The sequence below is a fragment of the Toxorhynchites rutilus genome, chromosome 3, assembly GCF_029784135.1.
Source record: "Toxorhynchites rutilus septentrionalis strain SRP chromosome 3, ASM2978413v1, whole genome shotgun sequence".
NCBI classification, from domain to species: Eukaryota; Metazoa; Arthropoda; class Insecta; order Diptera; family Culicidae; genus Toxorhynchites; species Toxorhynchites rutilus.
The window spans coordinates 30333262-30358119 of NC_073746.1; the positions used below are offsets into that span (position 1 = coordinate 30333262).

The 24858-nt window shown below is 39.7% G+C and overlaps 2 protein-coding genes and 2 long non-coding RNA genes across 4 annotated transcripts; 3 read left to right on the forward strand and 1 right to left on the reverse strand.

Annotated features, from left to right (window-relative positions):
• Positions 1–904: 904 nt before the first annotated feature.
• On the reverse strand, positions 905–1901 carry LOC129775327 (uncharacterized). The gene is made up of 3 exons (XR_008742927.1): positions 1696–1901; positions 1520–1632; positions 905–1452 (listed from the first exon to the last, which is right to left on the reverse strand). It is a non-coding gene; the product is annotated as an uncharacterized LOC129775327 (long non-coding RNA).
• Positions 1902–8499: 6598 nt separating this feature from the next.
• Positions 8500–10406, forward strand: LOC129775324 (uncharacterized). The gene is made up of 2 exons (XM_055779941.1): positions 8500–8654; positions 8723–10406. Exons 1-2 carry the CDS (start codon positions 8642–8644, stop codon positions 9700–9702), a joined length of 993 nt encoding a protein of 330 aa, XP_055635916.1. The 5' UTR covers positions 8500–8641; the 3' UTR covers positions 9703–10406.
• A 3315-nt stretch (positions 10407–13721) lies between these two features.
• LOC129775326 (uncharacterized) lies at positions 13722–14888 on the forward strand. The gene is made up of 2 exons (XM_055779942.1): positions 13722–13886; positions 13948–14888. The coding sequence occupies exons 1-2, from the start codon at positions 13874–13876 to the stop codon at positions 14472–14474; spliced, it is 540 nt and encodes a 179-aa protein (XP_055635917.1). The 5' UTR covers positions 13722–13873; the 3' UTR covers positions 14475–14888.
• A 3855-nt stretch (positions 14889–18743) lies between these two features.
• LOC129780513 (uncharacterized) lies at positions 18744–19550 on the forward strand. The gene is made up of 4 exons (XR_008743950.1): positions 18744–18877; positions 18937–19083; positions 19143–19308; positions 19370–19550. It is a non-coding gene; the product is annotated as an uncharacterized LOC129780513 (long non-coding RNA).
• The last annotated feature ends 5308 nt before the right edge of the window (positions 19551–24858 follow it).

Here is a 24858-nt window from a genome sequence, read left to right on the forward strand (position 1 = left end):
TGCTACTACATACTCGCAGCGTCTTACAGGGGGTAGACGAACTGGATGCTGCTACGAGCGACTCGACAAAACGTGGAACGATACAGACTGAGGGCGATTACACATTATCCGGTTTCTGCCGGACCGGTTTCAAAAAGCGCCGCTGGGTTTGGACGGAAAACCGGACAACAATGTGAAAGAGACCTCGCGCTACACAAAACTGTACATCTCTCACAAACACATATATGCATTTATTTATATGTGGATTTGACAGGTAAACATTGCTTCAAATATTCCGGTTACATGCAGCTGAGTGCAGACGGAAAACCTTAAACCCACAGCTGCTGCGGCAACCACGTGCGTTCTCATATGTATGTTCCTTGGAAATCACATAAGGCCGAATGTTGGAGTGTAGCACACCATGAGCATGATCAAAGTGAGACCAGGCCTCACGGACATTACACACATCCTGCATCATAACGGCGTTCTTACCGTACCTATGAATACTTCCGCCCCACTTCAGAATACGTTTAAAAAACTAACTTTAATCCAGCTGCGGTTTATTCATTCATCTTCTTCTTCTTGAATTGCGTTAACGTTCTCTGTGGAACTTTTGCCGTCTCAACGTATGTATTAACTAGCGTCGTTTATTAATACCTAGTTGAGATTTCTTAAGCCAGATAACACGCCTTAAATGTATTCCGAAGGGCAAGCTCTTGAATACGCGTGAACCACAGTGCAAAGTCGAAGGAAATTTCTTTGACGAAAAATCCCCCGGCCAGAACGGGAATCGAACCCGAACACCCGGCATGATAATGTGAGACGCTAACCACTCGGCCACGGGTACACGCTAATTATTCATTCATACGCATAATTATTTCGTTTCCAAGCATACACGAATAGTATGATTATATCACACGCTCTGTTGCCACATAATTTTTCAACAGTCTCAGAAACACGGTTAGATAAAAGTGCAATTTGATGAACCAATAATAATAACATTCCGTTACAAGCCAGAGGCACTATTTATTTATATGTATAATGTGTTCACTTCCTGTGATTATTTTGGAATTTACCTACAAGAGAATGTATACACATCCATTCATTCTAGAGTTTTTTTTTATTTCATTAATACAGTAAACAAATTACGAATAAAATAACATAATTCGTTCAAACACTATTCCATTGCTGCTTCCGCTGATCCTCGTCGAAGAACGAGCTCAACATATGCCGCAATTCCTCGAGCACGTAATCCTGGGGCAGGGGCAGCTTCTCGAGCCCAATTCGCATCACAGCTATCAATACGCGGATCCGGGGCAAAGAATGACCGAATCAGATAAGCTGGAATTTCGTTCTGACAGAACCGATGCTTTGGCGTCGGGCATTGGAACATTTAGACCACAGAGCACATATCTGACAGTTTTGGCTGGAGTGCCTTGGTCTTGTCGTCAATCGCGTCGCCGGTCAGGTCAACTGGAATACCCAAAGAATATTAGACGAGAGAATTATTTTTAGTGTGTTCAAATTAACAAAAACTAACCTTCTCATTCAGCTCGATAAAGCCGCTCGAAATCCGCCCCTCCATGAACCGATTGAAGATTTGTTTGACATCCCCGAACTCGTTCAATAATTATTTCAGATAAGGGATGTTGCCTGTGAACAAAAAATAGAAGTCAATTAAATAACTCGATCTGCTTGTCAAAAGACATCACTCACCGTTAATAACACAGTCCGTGGCAATATGCTAAATGATGACATCGTGCACCTGTGACCATTGCTTCTTTTTGAGCAGAAACTTGCATCACAGAATTAGTTCCACAACACTGGTAGTTGTTGAAGAAGTGAAATAAAAATTTCAGCATCCATATCACTTGCAAATTATTAACTGGTTTCAAAATCAACAAATAAACGTCAATAGTGCACACATACTATTACATTAGACGAAAAATTGCCTGAATTGTACTAATACTAACAGACATGACAAACAACTGTCAATTCGCTTTCATGGCATGGAGTTTCGTGCTCCGCTTTTGGGAAATGATAGTGATAATGGATTTTCAGGTGCATTAAACACATATCTTAAAATAAAAACTATGAATGAAAATTAACTTCTTCTCATGAAATGTGTTCTTTATGTAATAAAGTAATACGTTCTCTTGCAAGTTGGGAAACCTCCTGAACAATAATTGTGTCTGATAATGATTGTATATTACAATGATGAGTTTTAGTTAAAATATCAAGAAAACTATACAAAAATGGTTAAGGAAGAATCAATACCACAGGTTCTGAGCAATCAAATAATATGAAGTAAAAGTTTTCATTAAAAATTTAAACAACTTAAAACTGTCTTGAGGTGTGATAATCTTATAGAGAATGATTTGCTTTCCCAAACCGATGTCTCCACCAGACGTCGACACTATTCTACGGTCATCGCGTATAATGCTTGTCCGGTCACCGGACATTGCAGTCGCTGTAGACGGCTGCATCACGGCGCCGTGAAAAGGTTGGTCCGATCGAAATTTGCCATTTGGGTTTCAAACCGGTCCGGCAGAAACCGGATAATGTGTAATCGGCCTGAAGCGAAGGCAGCAAACACATCTCTTTCGGGAAAAAAGCGCCGCCTGGAAGAGAAAGAGTGTGAGGAGATGGAGCTGCTTTATCGTTCTCGAGAATCGCGGAAGTTCTTCAAAAAACTAAACGCCTCGCACAAAGGCCTTTGTGCCGCGAGCCGAAATGTGCAGGAACAAGAAAGGCATCTTGACGAACGAACGCGAGGTGATCGAAAGGTGGAGGCAGCACTACGATGAACACCTGAACAGCGCGCAGACAGGAGACCAATACGGCGTTGAGGAGGACTACACCGGTGCAGTGAACAACGACGACGTACCACCCCCGACGATGGGTGACGTTAAGGAGGCCATTAATTAGCTGGTAAGGATGGCCACGTAGCGGAGCTCTTCAAGGGAGGTCCGGGAAAACTTGTAGAGTGTATGCATCGGTTGATAGTCAAGATCTGGGACACAGAACAGCTACCGGAGGAGTGGACGGTCGGGGTAATCTGCCCCATGTATAAAAAAGGTGATAAGTTGGATTGTGGGAACTATCGTGCCATCACAATCCTGATTGGTGTCTACAAAATTCTGTCCCAGATTCTCTTTCGCCGTCTATCGCCAATAGTAAGTAGATTTGTGGGAAGTTATCAGGTCGGATTCATGCCCGGTTGCTCGACAATGGACCAGATTTTTACACTGCGACAGATCCTCCAAAAGTGCCGCGAGCATCAGGTTCCTACGCAACACATCTTCGTTGACTTCAAGGCGTTCACTTGATACAATCGATCGACGACAGCTATGGAGGATCATGGACGAATACGGCTTTTCCCGAAAGCTGATAAGCCTGATCCAGGCAACGATGAACGGTGTGCGGTACAGTTTGCGGTTCTCAGCTGAGTTGTCTGCTCTTTAACGTGGCGCTAGTAGGTGTTATGCGGAGAGCGGGCTTCAACATGCGGGACATGATTTTTAACTAGTCAGTTTATCCGTTTCGCCGACGACGTGGACATAATCGGAAGAACACATCCGACGATAGTCGACTTGTATATCCGACTGAATTACGAAGCAGGGCTGATTGGGTTTGGGATAAATATATGCTAGCAGGTGGGACTGATCGCAACAGAATTCTTCTTGGTAGTAGTGTTGCGATCGACGGCGACGAGCTCGAGGTGGTAGAAGAATTTGTCTACCATGGTTCGTTGGTAACAACGGACAACAACAACAGCCGTGAATTTTGAAGAAGCATAGTCTATGAAGGTCGCGCCTAATATGGGCTCCGCGAACCCTAACGGTCCAACAAACTCCGAACCCGTACGAAGTGTACCATGTACAAATCCCTAATTCAACCGGTTGTTCGCTATGGGCACGAAGGACGATACTCGAAGAGGGCTTACAAGCACTTTGTATTTTCGAACGCCGAGTGCTCAGAACAATATACGGTGGTGTACAGGAAAACGGAGTTTGACGAAGGAGAATGAATGAAACTGACGCAACTCTACGGCGAACCAAGCATCCAGAAAGTCACCAAAGCTGGACTTGCAATGGGCAGGGAATGTTGAACGATTGGCGCACAGCAGCCCTGCAAAGATGGTGTTCGCATCGATTCCGATAGGAAAAAGAAGGAGAGGAGCCCAGCAAACAAGGTGGGCCAGCTGCAGGTGGACTTGGCAAGAATCGCTTCAGCCGGGAGTTGGAGAACTGCAGCTATGAACCAAGTGCATTGGCGGAACAATGTTGTGAATCAGATCCAATCCCTCTGAAGGATGTAGTATCATTGTAAATAATTGAATGAATCGAAATCCGACGTGGAATTCGATGTGGTTATTCTGAGATATAAGAGTTTTTAATTTTAAATTTAATTTTTGAGTAAGATTATGCATTCAAAAATGCTATTTTTCCTGAATAGTTATATAATTTTCCAACAACTTCGCAAACATTATATTTTTATCAGACATCTGAATTTTAAATTACGATTTTTTAAAAGAAAGATCAATAATTCTGAATACACTATTCTTAAAAAAAATTGTCGTAATTTAAATTTGTCATACGATAATAAAAATTGTGACTTTGGTTTGTGAAGTTGTAATTGCTTCATAACTATAAGGGGCTTTCCACATACCACGTGGACAACTTTAGGGGGGGTAGGGGTTATGAATAATGTCCACGTGGACACGCTTAATAAGTATGGTATAAATGAAGCCTGAAATTTGTTCTGCATTTTCAATACATTTTTATAACTTTCCACTCTTAGAACTTCGTGATTTTTGATAGAAGGGTTGAGCTGCCTGAGCACTTTAGAACATCCATCTTTTTCTCATATTGTTGAATTTTTTCACTGTAATGTAAAGGGTGTGTCACATCAAATTGCATCACGGAAAAAACGCTGTAGAAATTTAATTTGTAGGAATTATATCTTCAGCTTTCGCTTATAATCAGATAAGAGTGTATAGATCACGTTGGCCATGCTTCACTGTCAATTTTTCGTAAATTTGGAAAAATGTCGTCGAACGAAAAAGAGCGTCGTGAATTAATCCTGCGCACTCATTGCGAGAATCCGGAGTTGTCACATCGGGACATCGGTAAGATGCTGGGAATCGTCCAATCCACGGTCAGCAGAGTACTAAAACGATACTTCGAGAACCTAACCATCGACCGGAAGGTGAAGAACGGCAAAAATGGATGCTCCGTCAGTGAAAAAGATCACAAGCGCGTAGTTAAGCAGTTTAGACGTGATCCGAGAAGTTCGGTCCGGGATGTCACCAATAAGCTGAATTTGTCAAGTTCATTCGTCCAGCGGACCAAGCAGCGGGAGGGCCTGCGTACATACAAGGTTCAGAAGGCTCCTAACCGCGACGAAAGGCAAAACATGGTGGGGAAGACGCGAGCCCGGAAGCTGTACACCGAAATGCTGACGAAGCCGCATTGCCTGGTAATGGACGACGAAACCTACATCAAAGCGGACTTTCGTCAGCTGCCGGGCCTGTTGTTCTTCTCCGCAGAGGACAAATTCAGCGTTCCGGAGGAGATTCGCAAGCAGAAACTATCCAAGTTTGCCAAAAAGTACATGGTGTGGCATGCGATCTGCTCTTGCGGAAAGCGGAGCGCCCCCATCGTGATGACCAGCACGATAAACGGGCAGGTTTACCTTAAGGAGTGCCTACAGAAGCGCTTACTTCCACTATTGAAGCAGCACGAGGGCCCGACCATCTTCTGGCCGGATCTCGCTTCGTGCCACTATTCAAAGGACGTGTTGGAGTGGTACGAAGCCAACGGGGTCATCTTCGTGCCAAAGGAAATGAACCCGCCCAACGCGCCGGAGCTTCGCCCAATAGTGAAATATTGGGCGATTATGAAGCAGGCCCTCCGGAAGAACCCAAAAGTTGTCAAATCGGAGGCGGACTTCAAGAGAAAATGGATTTCTGTTCAAAAAAAAAACTACAACCTGACGTTGTACAGAACCTTATGGACGGGGTAAAGAGAAAGGTGCGAGCATACGGGCTTGGGCTCGAAGTATGAATAAAAAGAAAATGCCAAAAGTTGTTTAATAGTTTTTATTTTACTGTCTAAAATTTTCAAAAGGATCGGTCTACTGGGCGAATTTCTACAGCGTTTTTTTCGTGATGCAATTTGATGTGACACACATTTTATACTTTGAGAGTAACTCACATAAAAACCACCGATATCTCGAGGATTATCTTCATATCACGAACTTACGAGCAAATTTATCCATGAATGTGAATTAAAATTTGTCAGGGACACCTCCTAGGTAAGATTTCTTGGCCAGGAAACTGTCCGAAATCCATCTTTGAATAAGAAAATGTCGGAGCAAATCACACATGTTAGTTCTGGCAGTATTCAACTGCGTTGCGATTGGTTCACCTTACCACGTTGAACTTTCAATGTAAGTAGGTAAGAATAATTTCGTTCTCTCGTCTTCCATCTAGAATAATTTTTGACTCGCAGCACGAAAAGCAGTAAAACTCTCTCCACCCGAAGAAGTCTACTTTATAATCAAATCGCTATCGAAAAATTCTTGTAGCGATCACTGAACGTGTTGCTACAAAAAAAACACGTACGAATTGTATGTGGACAATGCTTCAATCTGTGATTGAACGATTTTTTCTCCATTTTTAGTAAATATCAAAGATCAAAGAATGTCTAAGAATGTTTATCAGCGAGTTGGTAGAACCCAAAAATCTAGGAGAAAACTATGCATTTTATTGGATATTTTTTCCTTAGCCTATTATTCAAAGTTTCCCCAGAAAACCGCCCATTATCTTTTGCACCAGCTGTTTTAGCTCTTGTTTGGCATTCAAATTCCTATTTTCGTTGAACACCTTCACAACGCTTATAGTTCCACAGTTTACCTCTAGTTTGCCCTTGACAATCGACCAGTAATCCTCAATCAGCCTTAGCTTGGCCCGGATATTATATCTTGGGAACCAAAGTGACGCCATTGTCGTTGTACTTCATTAACGCTTGGTCATATCTTAATAGTGACTGTGACTGTCCAATACGGGTCAAAAGGCATATAATCTCACTCCAGAAAAACACAACATCTTCTGAAGGCACTCCTTTTGAAAAAGAATTCTGGTTTGTTGTTGCAGGAGTTACGAAAGGTACATTTCTTAGTATTCAGCTTTTTCTGGAATTTGACCATTTTTTATTTTGTGTTCTCCTGGGCACTTTGCAGAGGTATTAAATTGTTTCTCCAATACTTTTCTTTTCGAAAACAATGGATTCGGACTAGACTCAGGATAGTCCGGCTTTTCATTGCGTACGTGCATGATAGATTCGTGACGCGCTGTAACGCATTGAAGGACTAAAAATGAGGTGCAAACACGAAAATCTTTCTTTTGAAACATGAAATCATGAAGACTATTATCAATACAGAAATGATTTAACTATTCATATGTATGGTAATGTACACCAGTAAACCAAAAAGAACAAAAAAGCAAAGTCCAACCTCTCACTGACGAATTTCGGGAAGGCCTATATAATTGCTATGGTACTCCCTTTCACGGATAACCCGCACCGCGATAATCGAGATTCTACTGTATATGCAAATGAACTCATTTTGATACTTAAAATAATAAATTCATATTCTCATACTGCTTTCTCCAAAAACCTTGTTAAAACCTTGTATTTTAATCAGACCGCAGGCTTTAAAGTTATTCTCTAATCTCTGCTATTGAAATTTGTCATAAGATATATAATGATAGCATGTGCCAAATCTAAAAAAAATCTGTTCGAAACCTATAAGTGATGTTTTGATGCGGAATTCAACAACGGAAAAATCAAGACAACATAAATGAAATTAGGAAGAAACTGAAGGACCATATGAATTAATTCTTGGGTAATGTTAGTGAAAAACTTAAAGGATTTGAATGAATTTTACGATAAGGATAAAGAGAGATTAACGTTACAGTTCCGGTAATATAAAATAAGCTTTAAATATAGACGCAATTCAAATATTTTCTTGATCCGAAAATGGGAATGGAAAAATGTCCACGTGGACAAGAGGGGAGAGGTTTAGTAAATGTCCACGCTTGTCCACGGAAGGGGAGGGGGGAGTCCAAAATCGGGCTTTTTCTGTCCACGTGGTATGTGGACAGCCCCTAACCGTGTCGACAATTTTTTGATATACTGTATGCGTCATACAGAATGCACTCCCTTTTGATTTTGTAAAGATTGTCCATTTAAACCTTGTTTATTGCTCCCAGCGGAAGTAAAATCAAGCATGTACTGTATAAACAGAGAATCCTACTCTCTCTCAGTTCCCGCTGTTCCCGGTACTATGATCTCACATATAGCTCCTAGCCCAACATTGTACGTATCAGTTTGTGACATTCAGGAAAATCAGTATTTACGTATAGTATTATAGCATTTCCATTTCAGCTTTACTTAAAATCAGAATTTCTTGAACATTCTAACATTGTGTCGTCGATTTGTGCAGTATTTGAACGATAGTGAGCAAGCGGTACAGAGAGAAATTAATCAAGTGAGAGAAATGGATAACATTAGTGAGAGCAAACTGTCATTCGTCAGCAAACAAAACATTAGTCATTCCGTATTGCGCCAGACAATGTTAGCGACGGGAAACGACGAAAATGGTTAATCTAGGTGAGTAACCACCAACATGTTATGAGTTAAAAATAAGTATTTCAATCCATACATATCCTGTTCGCCAGTCTCCCCACTCTCCTCATCGCAAGTACAATTTTGGCACGGTTTGTGGGCCTACGAGGATGAACCACGCTTGAATCGGCAGGCAAGACAGCGGGTGCTGGAACGCAGGAACCACCAATCGGGACTCCGGTGGATGTGGGCAAGCAACGGCGAGGTTCCACGAAGCGCAGTAAAAGTCGGCAAATTCTACGTCGGAAGAGCACACCACCAAGGATCGGTAACGCCCGGCAAGATCGATCAGAAGAAGAAAGCTTGCTTAATCCCATGGGGTGGAGACGAACACAAGAAGAAAATATACGAGGTGCTCTGCACCGCCGGTGAATTTTTCACGGTTAATGCAACTAACACTGAAGCCCTGCTGAGGGCAAGTTCGGCTGGAATTTCCGAAAACGGGGAGCCCTTGTTTATCGGGGTAGTCGAACACGAAGGAGCCCTCGTTTGTGGGAAAGTCCAGCGATCACATGGTGTGTGCTATATTGGGTCAAGCGACAAGGAGCTAACATTTCATGAGTACCAAGTATTTGTTGCCAATCCCGACAAGTTGTTCGACAATCATTATTGGATGTCAAACGATGCAACAGACCTGATACCACAAAATGCCTTGCTAGGTGGAATAGATGAAAACGGGATTCTCTACGTCGGTCGTACCGGACATCGAGGGTCGTTGACACCGGGTGGCATAAGTTCTGCAACCCAGCAGTGCTACATAGCATGGGGATCCGAAGAGCACAGGAAAAGCAATTTCGATTATTTGTGCAATTGCAAAGCGAAGTTTGTACCATCCCGCGGGAACAATGTACCCGTTGGAGCCGTCCAGGGTGGATATTCGGAGTTTGGCGAGCCGCTGTTTGTCGGTCGAGTGAAAATTGGCAGATTTATATTGGTGGGAAAGGTCCAACCTTCGCATTCGGTCTGTTACATTGCCTATCGCAGAAAGGAGGTGGCTCACGGTGATTATGAGATATTGGTGTTAGAACAATAATTGCAACTGAAGACTAATTAGGGAACAATCGTAACAGTTTGGAGTAAAGTTCACCTTATTCAAAAAAAAAAAAAAAATATTTGTTCGAGTTGACGTTCAATTGAGTAAATTTCTTGGTTAAAACAAATGTTCACGAGAAATTTATACGACAGTATTTTTTAATCATTGAAACGCACCCTTATAAAGGGTAATTTTGTAAAGACAATAAAAATTATTTTTATTGTAATGTTTATGGAGTAGAACAGAACTTTGATTTTTTTTTATTCAATATTATTTTGTTCAAGTGTTGATCAAGCATTCGGGACCTATAATTTTCAATGACACGTTTCATTTTATTTTATTTATAATTAGCTGACCCGGCAAATTACGTCTCGCCCAAAATTTATTTTTCGTTATCATATCCACGTCTTCTTACTTTTTTCTTTAACTGTATTATAGTGACTTTCAACTCATTTGGCTGGTTCGTCACTTTTTACTTCCTTTTTGGAAGAATGTCGGGAGTGAGAATTGAACTCGTGACCTTTAGCGCGAGAGGCATGGATGTTACCACTACGCCAGATCGCCTCCCAAAACTCGACATTATAATGTCAGATTATTTTCAGACACAATTCTCGTGCAAGATTTTTCATCAATTTGCAAATAACATGGAATAAATGTTTGATACAGAAAATATGATAGAATAAAGACAGTCCTAAATCGGATAATTTCTTTCTCAAGTTTTGCTCTTATCAACATATTCGGCGATCCATTTTATTTATATAGATAGATTACGACATAGGAGTGCGTTTTATCACAACAAAACCCATTTCCACTTTCGAAGAAGATCAATTCCGTTAGCGCAAAAATGACATGGACTAACAACGCTTGTCAATTGTAATTGTAGAAAATATGCGAATTGAATTTTTCGAATTTTCCCATTTTCGTTCAGAGTTTTCCGAAAATTGTATTGTTTGGTTGAAATATGTGTAGTATTTTTATGGGACTCCCTATCCATTCCAGAGAAGGAATGGAGGGGGAGGAGTTTCAAACCACCACAGAAACATTTGTTGCCTCCTAAAACCTCCATATACCAAATTTTGTTCCTTTTACTTGATTAGTTCTTGAGTTATGCAGAAATTTCTGCTTCATTTATATGACAGCCACCCCTTAAAGATGGGGGAGGAGTGTCGAACAACCATAGATCGATTTCATTTGTATGGCAGCCCCCCCCCCAACTTAGCGAGAAGGGAAAGGGTATCTATCCACCGCAGAAACGTTTCGTACCCCCTAAAACCTCCAGAAATTTCCTCTGACTTGCACTGTGGTCACGCGTATTCTAGAGCTTGCCACCCAGAATGCATTCAAGGCGTGTTATTCGGCATAGAAATCTCAACTAAGTACTAATGAAAATGACGTAAGTAATACTACGTTGAGACGGCGGAGTTCCTCTAGGAACGTTAGTGCCATATAAGAAGAATAAGAAGAAGAAAACCTCCATATGCCAAATTTGGCTCGATTTGCTTGATTAGTTCTCGAGTTATGCAGTAATTTGTGCTTCATTTATGTGACAGCCACTCCTTAAAGATGGGGGAGGAGTGTCGAACAACCATAGATCGATTTCCATAACCTCTATATGCCAAGGTTGATTCAATTAGCTTGAATAGTTCTCGAGTTACTCAGCCCCCCTCCCAACCTGTAGAGAGGGGGAGGAGTGTCAAACCACCTAAGAAACGTTTCTTGTCTCCTAAAACTTTCACATGCCAAATTTAGTTCTGTTTGCAATCTATGGAATTCGTAAGGAGTCACGCATGAATCCCACTTTTCTCGACAAAATATTTTTTTGTTGCATGTGATTCTCTTTTAGCGTCGATTTCTTGTTGTAGCGGCGTCAATAGCTTTATTATATTGGGCCACCACCTGTGGCTCTAAATTCTCGCTTGTTGTGTGCTAGTGTTTTCTTTACCTTTCACTTCATGTCAATCCAAATGTAATTTTTAAAAAAAATATTGTTTTGCAAGACATTTCAGCTTTAGCATATGGTATAGAAAGTTTGGTATAGTATAGCAATAAAAAAGAAAATTGCTGACAAAAGTAACACGTACTAATGTACGCTAGCAGGAATAAGTAATTTTCAGGTAGGAAATTCGGTTGGTAGTAATTCAAAGAATATGATAAAATTTACTTATGAAGTTATATGGATCGTAGAAGAAACACCTACTTTCTGCCATTCTGAACCAAGACACATTGATGGTCTCAGTGCATGAGGCACCTCAATGAATTCCTTCATCTTTTCCTTAACCGGGATTCTATTTAAACTGCCTCCACAAAAACCTCGAGCAATGTTCACATTCGCTTTTATTGGTTCAACGAGTCGTTCAAACTGCTGGTGATTTGTCTGTCCATTCATTATCAGCCACTGAAATATACTCTGGAAGTAAGTTCTGCATTGTAAATTGTGACATGATTTATATAAATAATACTGGATTGTACACTTACCTTGTATAGACTATTCTGGCAGCACCGTAAAACAAATACTGATCAAAACAAACGAACATGTGTTGAAAATTGCATACATCTACGCGTTTCTGAAATGTTTCCCAAAGGGAAATATCAGGGACGCAAACCAAACATAATAATTCTCTGAGGATATACAACAAGCGAACCAAACAACTCGAAAAGTTCTGACACTTGCATCGATAGCTATCACTCGCTCGGTGCTATCGAATTGCTCGATTTCTATGATAGTAAAACAGAGCTAACGAGAAAAATTCTTATCGCCTCGATTTCTATAATAGGAACCATAGATATTTATAATTTTCATAGCAGATGTCTCAAAAAAATTTGATTTTTGGCATCCTTTCTATAGTGCTTTGTGAAACATTTCAAACTCGTTTCAAAATATTTCAGCACGGCCACTGACATTCGAGCAGAGTAACGAATCGAGCTGTTTTCCTCGATTTCTATAATTCCAGATTTTACTCGGTGTGATAGTAATAGTGATTGTATCGAATCCTCGATTCGATTTCTATGATAGGGCCCTAAGCTTGCTGCATTCCTCCCGCTCAGAAGCGCTCGGTACTCGTTGTTAAACCATTCGTTTCGTTGTCCACGTTGCTCATACCCGATGGCGATGCTGCAGGGTGTTCCAGTTCCAGTGTTCAACGTCGAGGGAAGTTGCATCCAGTTCGTCAACCCACGGTAACGCAGCTTCAAGACGCTACGAGTATATGGTAAGTGATACGCAGTTTGACCGTTTGACCAGTGGTTTGAATCGATGTAACGGCAGCGAAGTCGATAAGTCTCAAGCCGTTTTCGTTGGTTCGCAAATGGGCGCTGAACCTACCAATTACCGGTCTGAACTCTTCCTCTTGGCCGACCTGAGATTTTGATGTCGTGTTTTGGGCAGCGATCGTATTCACGCTCTAGCTGCGCGTAGAATTCTTCTTTATTGTCATCGGTGAGGCTGTGGACGTTGATAATGCTGATGTTGCAGAAGCTGCCTCGCATCCTCAGTTTGCACATTCTTTCGTTGATCGGCCACCAACCAATTACCCGTTGATTTGATAATTCCATTACCCAAATGAGAATAGCGCACTGATCTTGTGACTGGTCCATCTTAGGATGCTAATACACTGTTTGGCCGAAGCCAAATATTTGACTCTTTTTGACAGATAAAATTTGGTCAACGTGTACTGATCAAATATATTCTACACAAAACACGACAAGCAAATATTCAGTTATTGGATGCCTAAAATATTTTTTCAGTCTGTTCTTCGAACCTTTCGGTACATGGTTAGGTTACCTTGGATATTTCAGTTGATTTTTTTCCATGTTCGGTGTTTGATATTGTTTACTACTGTTTAAAATTGAAGAGTGGCAAACAAAAAAGTGTTTGTACAAATATCAAATCAAACCTTATCTGTCAAAAAATATCAAATATTTGACCTCCGGGCAAACAGTGTACGGCCACCTTTAGAACTGCATAGGTAATTGATGATAAAGATACTCTACAAATATAATATTTTACGAAACAGTGCGAAAATTGCGCTCTACCTGTACCAGCACGTGTACTCGGTGAGAAGACCGTATAGAAAGCACAATAACAGAGAAGTTTGAGCATACATGATCACAATCCACATCGTGCAATAGTTTTTACTTCGATATGCGTTAGTCATCCAGTAATACAGTAATAATGGTGCAATATGGTGAGTGGTTGCTTAAGTTGGACATTCCATCTAAATATTATAGTTCAACGCTCTTTTCCAGCCTCGCTATATGACGACTATGTTCCTTTCGAATCGGAGAGGTTCCGTGGCACGCACGAGAACCGACAATTCCTACGACGCTGGGACAAGTTGAACGGAATGGTGTGGGTTGGTGCATCCCATGGTAAAATTCCCGAGAATGCTGTCGTCGCAGGTTACGAAGGGAGACACAAACTGTACGTCGGGCGGGCAGACATAATGCAATCAATCGCACCAGGAGTTGTCATGCCTCACAGGAGGGCCTGTTTCGTGGCATGGGGCGGCAAAAGCCACAAGCGAGCAGCGTATGAAGTGCTCTGTACCGCGGGAGAGTTCGTCCCTATCGATAGTACTAACACGTTGTTGAGAGGAACTCCGGCGGGCATTTCGGAGCAGGGCGAACCATTGTATATAGGACGTGCCAAACTAGATGGGTCGCTCATCAGTGGCAAAATCCAGAGGTCATACTTCTTCTGCTATATACCCCACAAAGGAAAAGAAGTAGAAAATTTAGTGTTTGAAAGTGAAATTTTCATTAAAGCTAGCTAAGGTTGAATGTCATGAGTCGGTTTTAAGTATCGTTTTATAAGTGTAAAAAAATTAGTTAAAAAATAAGGGTAAAGAACCTTCATGTCACAATTGCAGTAGCAGATTGCCGCTTTGTCCACTTATATGACGGAACAATTAATCCTACGCATATAAGAGCCAAGGATTATATTATCAATTAGCCCATTCATAAAATATGTAAATCATAATATTCTTCATTTCAATGTTTCGCTTACGAAAGCGAAGGACTTCGGTTTGTTGGAGATAGCAGTATTGAGATAAGTTATGCAGTATTGAGCTTCACATCGAGTCAGTGGTGTAGCGCCACCCGCCCCGGGTGTCACCCCTCCAACCAAATCTTGGTCAACATATGAAAATTGTAAGAAATATAACAAACATTATTGGGGGTAAAATCAATCCTTGCCTTTTTTTCAAAGATTATTGCATGAGAATGGTGGTCACAACTACGTTTCAGGTGATCCATACGTGCGGTCCAATCTCGAGTTACATTTTGGGACATATCGGCTTGTATCTTAACGGTAATACGTGTGATGTTGTCTTCTAGTGTTTGAATTGATACTGATTTATCGGCTCAAACAAGCGATTTAGCACAACCTCACAAATACATTTCAACGGCGTCAAATCGCACGATTTTGGTGGCCAATTGACTGGTCTAAGACGAAAGATGATTTGCCCGCTAAATTCGATGCGGAATAGGTCCAACATTCCGTGTGCCATGTGACATGTAGCATCATCTTGTTGAAACTACATGTCGACCCGATTTAGCTCGTGTATTCTTTCATTAGGTACCATAAGAACGCAAATCGTTAGTAAACGCTAGTCAAGTTCATTGTAAAATTGTGAAGAGCGTTTCTGAGCAGCCACGATGAACTGTAACACTTCCAATGCAGTCTTATAAATGGAATTGGCCAGAATAATTCCTGTGGCCTTCAAATATCCTTGTCCGAAACTTCGTCGTAGAAATTTGTCACTTTGGACATCAACGTTTTCAGTTAGTTGTCAGATATTACTGTGTTTTGCTTGAATTGATTTAAAAATTTCAGCTACTCGTTTTGACGATTTTTATCACTCTTGTAGCACCCAATGAAAACCTTTCTATGTGTTTCTGAAACAGGAAAAATTACCATACATTGCATTGAGTCTGTTCGCAACGTTACTGAAAAAAAAATCTCTGATTTGTAAGTAATTCTGCGTTAGATCTACTTCACATAGTACATCGCACCCGAAGTACAGATAACACAGGAAACTAAAAACCAAAACTGTTGGAAGAAGGGGCTATGCACTTACTTGATCTAGTATTCAGATTCTCGGAAGGATCTCACAAAACTTCAACGACTGTGATCAGCCTAACGTAATTCGCCGAAATTTATTTCACAACATTATAATGAGCACTCCATTGAGTATGCGTCAATTTTACCATCGCACTCGTGTGTCTCAGGAGCATATGCTATGAGTTGAAACTGCGAAACAAGAAAACTACTTCATCAGTTTTCTTAAAAAGCGTGTTGTTCTCTCAAGTTCGAAGAGTGGTCTACAAACCCTTGAATACGGCTTTTGACGTAGGACTACGTCTTTCATTTCTATACCGGGGTGTAAAATCAAAGTTTCGAAAACGAAAGCGTTACGCCGGAGACCGAGATTTTGAGCGTTAATAGCTCCTAAATAACTGAACGAAATGGTATGATAAACACTTCATTCGAAAGATAAAATGTCTACGCGTTATATACTTGTTACTTTTTGATCCAAAAACTTGTTTCAATAGTCTTAAAATAGCTTTCAAAACAGGCTATTGAAATCACCAATCGGTATATAAGCGAGCGGCGCTCGGAAATCCACTCAGTTCTAATTGAACAGCGATTGGAGCATGTTGTCGCTGTTGTGGTGAAGCTCTTCATTTGTCATGAAAGCGCGGATGAACGGTGTCACCAAGAGCCTGTTTGTGCACCTTAGGCCATCAGGAGGAGAGTGATGCCATAAACGGTTCCCTGGGAAGACATCGCTACACACACATACACGCGCGGCTATTAACAGGTGGTTATCGAGTTGGCATTAACCACTGGTGGGCTTCCAGTATCGAGGAAAATGTGGAAATAACTAATCGTTACTGAAAATAATCTGCCAGTTCCTTTGGGAATTTTCAAAATATATTCATGTGAAAGAGTTTAAGGGGATATTCTAGTGTAGAGACACGAATTTCGGACGTTTTTTCGAACTCCGTAAAAATAAAACAAAGAATATTTTTACTATCCATTATATCATTATTCGTTTATCTATCTTTCAACAATAAAACAAAAATAGGACGGAAAAAAAATATTCATAATTAGAATAGTTACATGCTGGTGAAGTGAGGGTGTTCAAAAAAAAGTTGTGCCATGGCGTACACGATTCCAGTCCTTCTGGTTATCTGAAACAAAAAAATCGAACAGATTCTGAATCAGTAAAGATGTCGCTATGGCATGAACCTCGGACAAGTCAAAAACATGGGTTTTAACAAAATGGCGGCCGTTTGAAAACAAAAATGCTGTTCAAAACGTTTTTTTTTGCGTTTACCGATTTTTTAAAAATAGTAAAATTAAAAAGTTATAATTTTTTATTGGTTCATGTGATAGAGAGATGTATGCAGATTATTTTCATATAAATTTGACATAAATCGGTTCAGTAGAACTTGAGATATCGTGTACGCCAGTTAGAAAAAAACTAGTTCCGAGAGGAACGCGTTTGAAGTTCATTGTGATGGCCGTAACAGGTTAGATACCACATCACTAAGATGGCTCTAACTAGGTAAATAATAGGATTTTCGATAAGTCCTTTCTAGAGTATATTCTTGAATGCCTAAACTACAGAAATATGGTAAAAAAAAATTTTCGATTTTTTCAGATTTCTAGACTAGAATACCCCCTTAATTGAATGTTTTCTATCCATGTAACACTGTGACCAAATACATTTGGTTTTGTGGTTTTTCAATCAATCGCAATTAACAGGATAGCTTCAGAAGATTATTCTTCCCCATCAGTAGGATATTTCCGTATACAATATTGTATGCGCCCGCAATCGATTATCGCTCAGTCGCCGAAAGTTCCGAGCTCAGAGAGTTCATTCCCCTCTAGTTTGCCTTCCAAATTGCCATCGTAAACCACACCTTCTCTCGATTCAATCACACACAAAAAGCATACTTAAGCGATATTCTGGTGGTGAGACACATTCATTTTTCGTGAGGACATCGACAAGACAACATCGTTGCCTAACGTGCTGGAGGAGGTGGACGGCGAAGGATCGACACATACACGCGCAGAATTCTTTCCGTTTGGATGCCATTCAGCATCGAGGGGGTTCCGGAAAGATCTAATCATTGCTGGGAAATAATCAGCCAGTTCCTCTGGGAATTTAAAAATACATTCATGTGAAAGAGTTTATTTGAATGTTTTCTATTCATGTAACACTGTGACCAAATATTTTTCAATCAAGTACTATTAACAGGTGGTTATCGAGTTAGTATTAACCACTGGTGGGCTTCCAGTATCGAGGAAAATGTGGAAATATCTAATCGTTACTGAAAATAATCTGCCAGTTCCTCTGGGAATTTAAAATTACATTCATGTGAAAGAGTTTATTTTAATGTTTTCTATCCATAAAATATCCATATAATACATTTGGGTTTGTGATTTGTCAATCAAGTACAGTTAGCAGGTTAGCTTCTGAAGATTATTCTTCAGAACAAGGTTTTTCGTATCCTATATTGGATGCATAAAACCTTGTGCCTCCAACGTAACGCTCTCGTTTTCGAAGTCTCCCGAATATTCATTTATTCATTCTTTCAGAATTGATTTAGATTCAACTTCAAACAAATGATCTCTAAATCAACGATAGTCCTACGTCACCCTTGCGGTTATACCATAGACCCACTTCCTGTTTTTTCTTATGCTTTATCAACAAAATCTGAAGTCCTCCATTTGAACTCGACATGGTTGGAGCGTTGTTGAAAATTGAGCAATACTTACGACAGACATACAGCTGTACTTGCGTTGTACTTCGAAATTTGTATGTCTGTCACCATGTACAGCGCTAGAACCATGCAAGCAACTCGGTACAATCGCTGTACCTGTACCGACCTATTTTTCCGCTGTACATGCCCAGTTTCATATATTTTCGAGCGGTTATGGACCCGATGTGGACCGAATGTCACAAAGTACTATAAAAGTACTGGATTAAAGCTCCTCTCTCACCCCCGCATGAAGGACTGTCTATAGTTTGAACTATAAAAGTACGCGATAACTGGTGCTGAGCGAAATGGCATCACTGCAGAGATTGCCTTCCCTCTCTCGCATTGAACTGTCATTCAGATAAACAAAAACGAGAGAAGTGAATGGATTAAACAATTTGCTTGAGTAAGTATGTTTTTCTCTAATTAATGTTTAATTTTGATGTCTTTTTCTTTGAATTGCAGCTAACAGAAATTCGAGGAATAAAATAATGGGTTGATTTTAAGGATAATAGTACCATGTACTATTCCTACGCAATAGTCCGGAATAAGTTCCAGTTGTGTTTCCTTGTGTATATAACCCGCGATTAAGTGTGTGTCAATAGCAACTTGGTATGTATATCTATTGAATATGTGCAATAAATTATTAAATGAAATGCATTTCATTTCAGAGTACGCCCCAGTTGTGGAAAAGCTTCTGTTGCTATGGCTCCAATTACCGAACCTCAAATTTGCCGGAGTAAAACCCGTATCTGTATTCAACGATTGTATTAAACACACTCTTCGCTAATGCTATCAACATCCAGGATATGAACAGGAATAAATAGGAATGTTCAGGTAAAACTCACTTACACAATTTATAATAATCAATACATTTATGTCTACATTTACTTTTTAGTGAAAATTTGATTCATCCACACCGGTGAACCAAAATGTTCTCTCTGAACGGTGTAGCATATAATTTGTTCAAAAGAAAATTTGGTTCGCTCATTATATAGTGCTTTTATCTATTATAACTGTAGTACAGCCATGTATTAGTATTGATGTAAATAAACCAGCATTGTAAATAAATTAAATAATTTCCATCGCCGGTTTTTTAAATGTTTGTTTCAACTTTCATGAAAACAAATACCACCATAATGAGGGTTGAGCAGTTTTTCAATCGGTCGACGCGGTGCCAGATTGGCACAGGTTTGGCTCGAAATTGGTTGTCGAATACGAAGGGTAAGTCGACAAAATCGTTGCAAAATGGCACGATATCGGTACCGTTGTCGACATCATTTGTTGGGACCAATCTGGCACAACAATGTAGAGTGGGTGGCTACAGTTGTACTGTGCGCAGCGCCATAGACGGTTAGTGGTGGGTAGCATGAACAAAACGAATCAAAACATTTGGTATACATTCTTTTCATTGACTTTCTCTTGAGTTAATAACTCAGATTGGAAACATATTTGTTGTGTTCGATAGTTTAGACGCTAAATAAAAACCTTTTTCATTGAAATATTGGTGAAAATACAATGCAATAAATTCAAACTTCTGATTGTCAGTCTGACATGCGGTACAATGTACAACCCAAGATGGGTCTATGGTACTAGGTGAGGCCGTTTCGTCACTAAGTTGGTAGGGGAGCGGTATATAAAAACATTATGGAAGAAAGTAGAAGGGGAATTATTTGCTTGTGGCGTGAAAGAGACAGACTGATCACGAGCGAGCTTCGGCACTAGCGTATTGTGTTTTGTTTACAAACAAAACACAGTAGACTTCCAATATGGCTGAAAAGTGGTTTTAGCAAGTTGGCCCACCTTAGGATATACTTCTAGGCGCCTTGGTACAACCAAAGTATGTGTGTCATGCTATCGTGGTACCTGTACAACGCTGTACACGTACAGCGCTAGTACCAAGGCGGTATAATAAGGTGGAACGTTATGTCAGAATTGCTGTTCAGCCATTACTTGAGTTCGAATTGACAGCGGCCAAATGAACGGCTAGCGTTTCCGAGAAAGAGGATAACAAATGGCATGCAATGAAGAATGCATACCGCTATGTGTTTGTTTGTTTACGCTGTTGGCATCATTGTTGTGTTTCTGTGACTGCTGCAAGTTATTGTCTTCATTGCTGTTTTACGGGACGTGAGGGTTGTTGCCGTTGCTGCTGGGATCGGCAATTCAGCGATTGCGGGAGCTGTGCTAGTGGGTATATGAAAGAGCCACTACCGGCGGGCTTGTATCGTACTGCTCCTAGTTCCATTCGCTTTGATCACATTAGTCGTTGACGATCCATTACGATTGAGTGAGCGCAACGGTACGGTTTGGATATCCAGGCATGTCGTTTCCCGACGACTGCTGCTTCAGCTGGAGACTCACCTGATCGTGCGGGACACAACAGCTAGTTCGATTGAAACCGGTCCAGCGTAGGTAATTGTTGGTGTGCAGAAAACGCTATGTAGCATAAAAATTGGACCTGGTTTGTTTATAAACAAAAATAGTCGCTGTCATTTTTCATCCCCTCTCGCATCTTCCATGCCTTATCCTCATACTGTCGAAAACGAACCACCTGTCAATTCCAGCTCCTTGAAATTCACTAAAGGCTGATTTAGACGATGCCAGTCAGCGCTCTAGTTGAAGTATCCAGTGAACAGAGAACAGACACTCTGTTCATGTTACTTGTACCAGTATCGAACAACTGGCATCTGGCATCGTCTAAATCAGCCTTAAAAAGTGTTCACATTTTCATCGCTTTTTTACATGAAGAATATATTTTTTTCAGGCACACTTGATTTGAGAGTGTATGGATTTCTAGCTGTCTTGACGCAAGGTCTTGAATGAAAAATGATAAGATGGGAAGGTTTATATAAACATGTTTATAATTACATAAGTTATTCAAATATTAATATTGCCCTTCTTTAACTATTCAATGCAATTTTATCAAAATTTGAAAGAGAAATTAAAAACGAATGTTTTTTCCAATATTTTTTGAGATGGTTATTAATAATCCATGATTACCTTCGCTTTATTATTTACCCCCCATTATTTGTTAATTTTTCCTGCTTTTCGTTCTTTGACCTATTATTTTGACAATTCAATTTGAGCGGTTTAAAATTGCGACAAGATAGAAATTTGGTATGAAAGAGCGAATTGTGGAAAATTAAGTGGCAAATTTTCTAAGCTTTATAATTATAGTTTTTCTGTAGTATCTAATTTCTGAGTTTGTTTGAATGACCGATTGAAGTTGATTCATAGAAGAATAAGATTTCATTTGATATGTCTATTTTTGAAATCGACTCAATGGTTGAAAAGTTATGCCGTTTTGGAAGAAATCTTACTTACTTAATCAGCAAAAGGCCACAGTGGCATGTGGCATGTGGCATGTGGTGTACAAAAAAGTCGTCTCCATTCACATGAATTTATTTTTTAATTTTTTTCCAATTCTTAACATTCAAACTTATTTCAAGGATCAACATAGCATATTTTTCTATAAATCCGCAAACATGCTTAGTAGTAACTTAAAAAACCAAACTCATAAACGACAAAAAGAGTCTTCGAGTCTTCTATATCATCCACTATTCAAGGAAGTTAATGATACTTATATTTTCTAGCATTAAGCCAAATGCAGTAATCCTAATTATTATTATGGACGCACTAAAAGACATGAAAAACAGCAAGAAAAACGCGAACTTTGAAATTTTTGAACTATTGCAGTATTACTTCAGCCATTCCATGCCAAACTGATATAGTGGTTTTCAGATTTTCGTGAAAATGGGTAGCTTGTTTTCGTATTGGTAAAACATTGAACCTGTATTATTTTTTTTGGGTGATTCGATTTGTTACACTTTTCCCAAAAATGACTTTTATCAAAAACTCATAACTTTTGAACCACTAAGCCGATTTAGATAATCGACACATCAAATTGAAATTAATTAGCAAGTCTTTTTTGGAAAAATATCAAACTTGCAAGAAATTTGAATTTTGTCTTCGTAATTATTGATTGTATCCATTTTTTATAGTTTACATTGTTCCGGGACCAACGGTGCTATAATTTTCTATATTTTTTTTCTTGAAAACTGAGGATTTTTTACTCAAATCAGATGTATTCTTCTTTCTGTTTTGAGTTATAATGTTAACCGATATGATGGATATATCAAAATGAGCTAGATTTTTTTGAAAAAATATTGCACTTGCGAAAAAAATGAATTTTGTTTTCGTGATTAATAGTTGTATCTGTGTTTTATAGTTTACATGGTTTCGGGACCAAGGGCGCTGAATTTTTTATATTTTTTCTTGAAATCTGAAGATTTTTACTTAACACGTTAAAAAATCAGAGATGTGTTCTTTTTCGTTCTTGAGCTATGATTTTTCAAAGTTAATATGTTTTTAAGCTTCCTTCGATCATCCTATGTAACTAGACTATATATATACGGTATATATATATATATATATATATATATATATATATATATATATATATATTATATATATATATATATATATATATATATATATATATATATATATATATATATATATATATATATATATATATATATATATATATATATGCGAATAAAATTCCTCTTTTTTTTTGCAAATGTGGGACTTCGATTAACTATGTCGATTCTTCCTCGTCGATTATTTGCAAGAGACGGACACACATTGTCCGTCCTCCGCTACAATATCGAAGCTGGAAAGTTTTTTTCCCCCTCCGCCAAAGTGATTTTTGGTTGTTTTTTTTCTTTCGCCCATTGGTGACAAGTTACGTGCCAACGCATCCGGAACAGCTGATGTGGCCAACAAGATTGTTGACCACGAAGTTTTTAACAGGGAGTATCACATCTACATCCCTTCTCGAGATGTGGAGATAGAAGGCGTAGTAACCGACGCGAGTCTGAGTGTCGATGAACTAAAACAAGCGTCGGGTTCCTTCAAAAACTCGATGATTGGAGATCTTGTAAAGATCCTGGATGTTAGAAATCTGCATTCAGCATCTTTGGAAGAAAATAAAAAAGTTTATAAGCCCTCGCACTCTTTTCGAGTTACTTTCGCAGGTTCTGTTCTCCCAAACTATGTGAAAGTAGAAAATGTTTTTTTCCCAGTGCGCCTGTTTGTACCGCGGGTTTATAATTGTACCAAATGTAAAAAGTTGGGACACTCGGTTAGCCACTGCGGCAACAAATTTCGTTGCGGCAAATGTGGCGATAAACATAGTGAGGATTCTTGCACTCAAACAGTGGAAAAATGCATTCACTGTGGCGAGAATCCTCACCCTCTACAAGAGTGCCCAAGGTACAAACAGCATTCCGATAAAGTGAAGCGTTCTATCGCTGGACGCTCCAAGCGGACTTATGCTGAAATGCTAAAGACCGCATCAGCCGCTCAAAATGAAAACCAATTTTCGGTTTTGTCATCTCAAGAATCGGATTCTGATTCTGATGAGGGTCATACTTCGGCTGCACCAGAATCTTCAATAAAGGATGAATCATCAAAAAGAAAGCTCTCTTCACCAATGGTGCACCGTAAGAAAGCTAAAATGACCCTCGGAAGATTGTCTAATTCCAAGGGTAATAGTAGCAAAAAAACGAATCCGAAGGCTCCTTCTCAGCCAGTTCCTGGTTGCAGCAAGGATTTTACGTCATTACCCAGAGAAGAGAGAAATAAAAACGCTGCTCCTCGATCTTCTCGTAGAAAATTCGCGTCTAATCGAGGATTGATAGCTTTTTCGGACATTGTGGACTTCATACTAAACACGTTCAAAATTCAAGACCCCCTCAGAAGCCTTATTTCTGCCTTGCTTCCATCTTTAAAGTCTTATCTTAAGCAATTGACTGCTTCATGGCCCCTCCTTGCATCAATCATATCTTTCGATGGATAATTCACCTAACGTAGTGGAAGATATGATCAATGTGCTACAATGGAACTGCCGTAGTCTAGTGCCTAAACTAAACTCGTTCAAATTTTTACTTCAAAATTATGATTGTGATATATTCGCTCTTTCCGAAACATGGCTTTCTTCTGACACAGAACTCAACTTCCACGATTTTAATATTATTCGCCTGGATAGAGATGATTCCTATGGAGGAGTACTTTTAGGGATCAAAAAGTGCTACTCTTTCTATAAAATTCCTCTCCCAGCTCTATCAGACGTCGAAATCGTCGCTTGTCAAATAACTGCAAAGAATAAAGAACTTTGCATAGCTTCAGTATACGTTCCCCCGAATACTTCCATTAGCCGTAGTCAACTTTGGAATCTAATTTCGATTCTCTCAACCCCAGTTCTAATTTTGGGTGACATGAACTCCCATGGTACTGGGTGGGGCGATCTTTATGATGACGCTAGGGCGGCTATTTTTTACGATTTATGTGACGATTTCAACTTGACTATCTTGAACACTG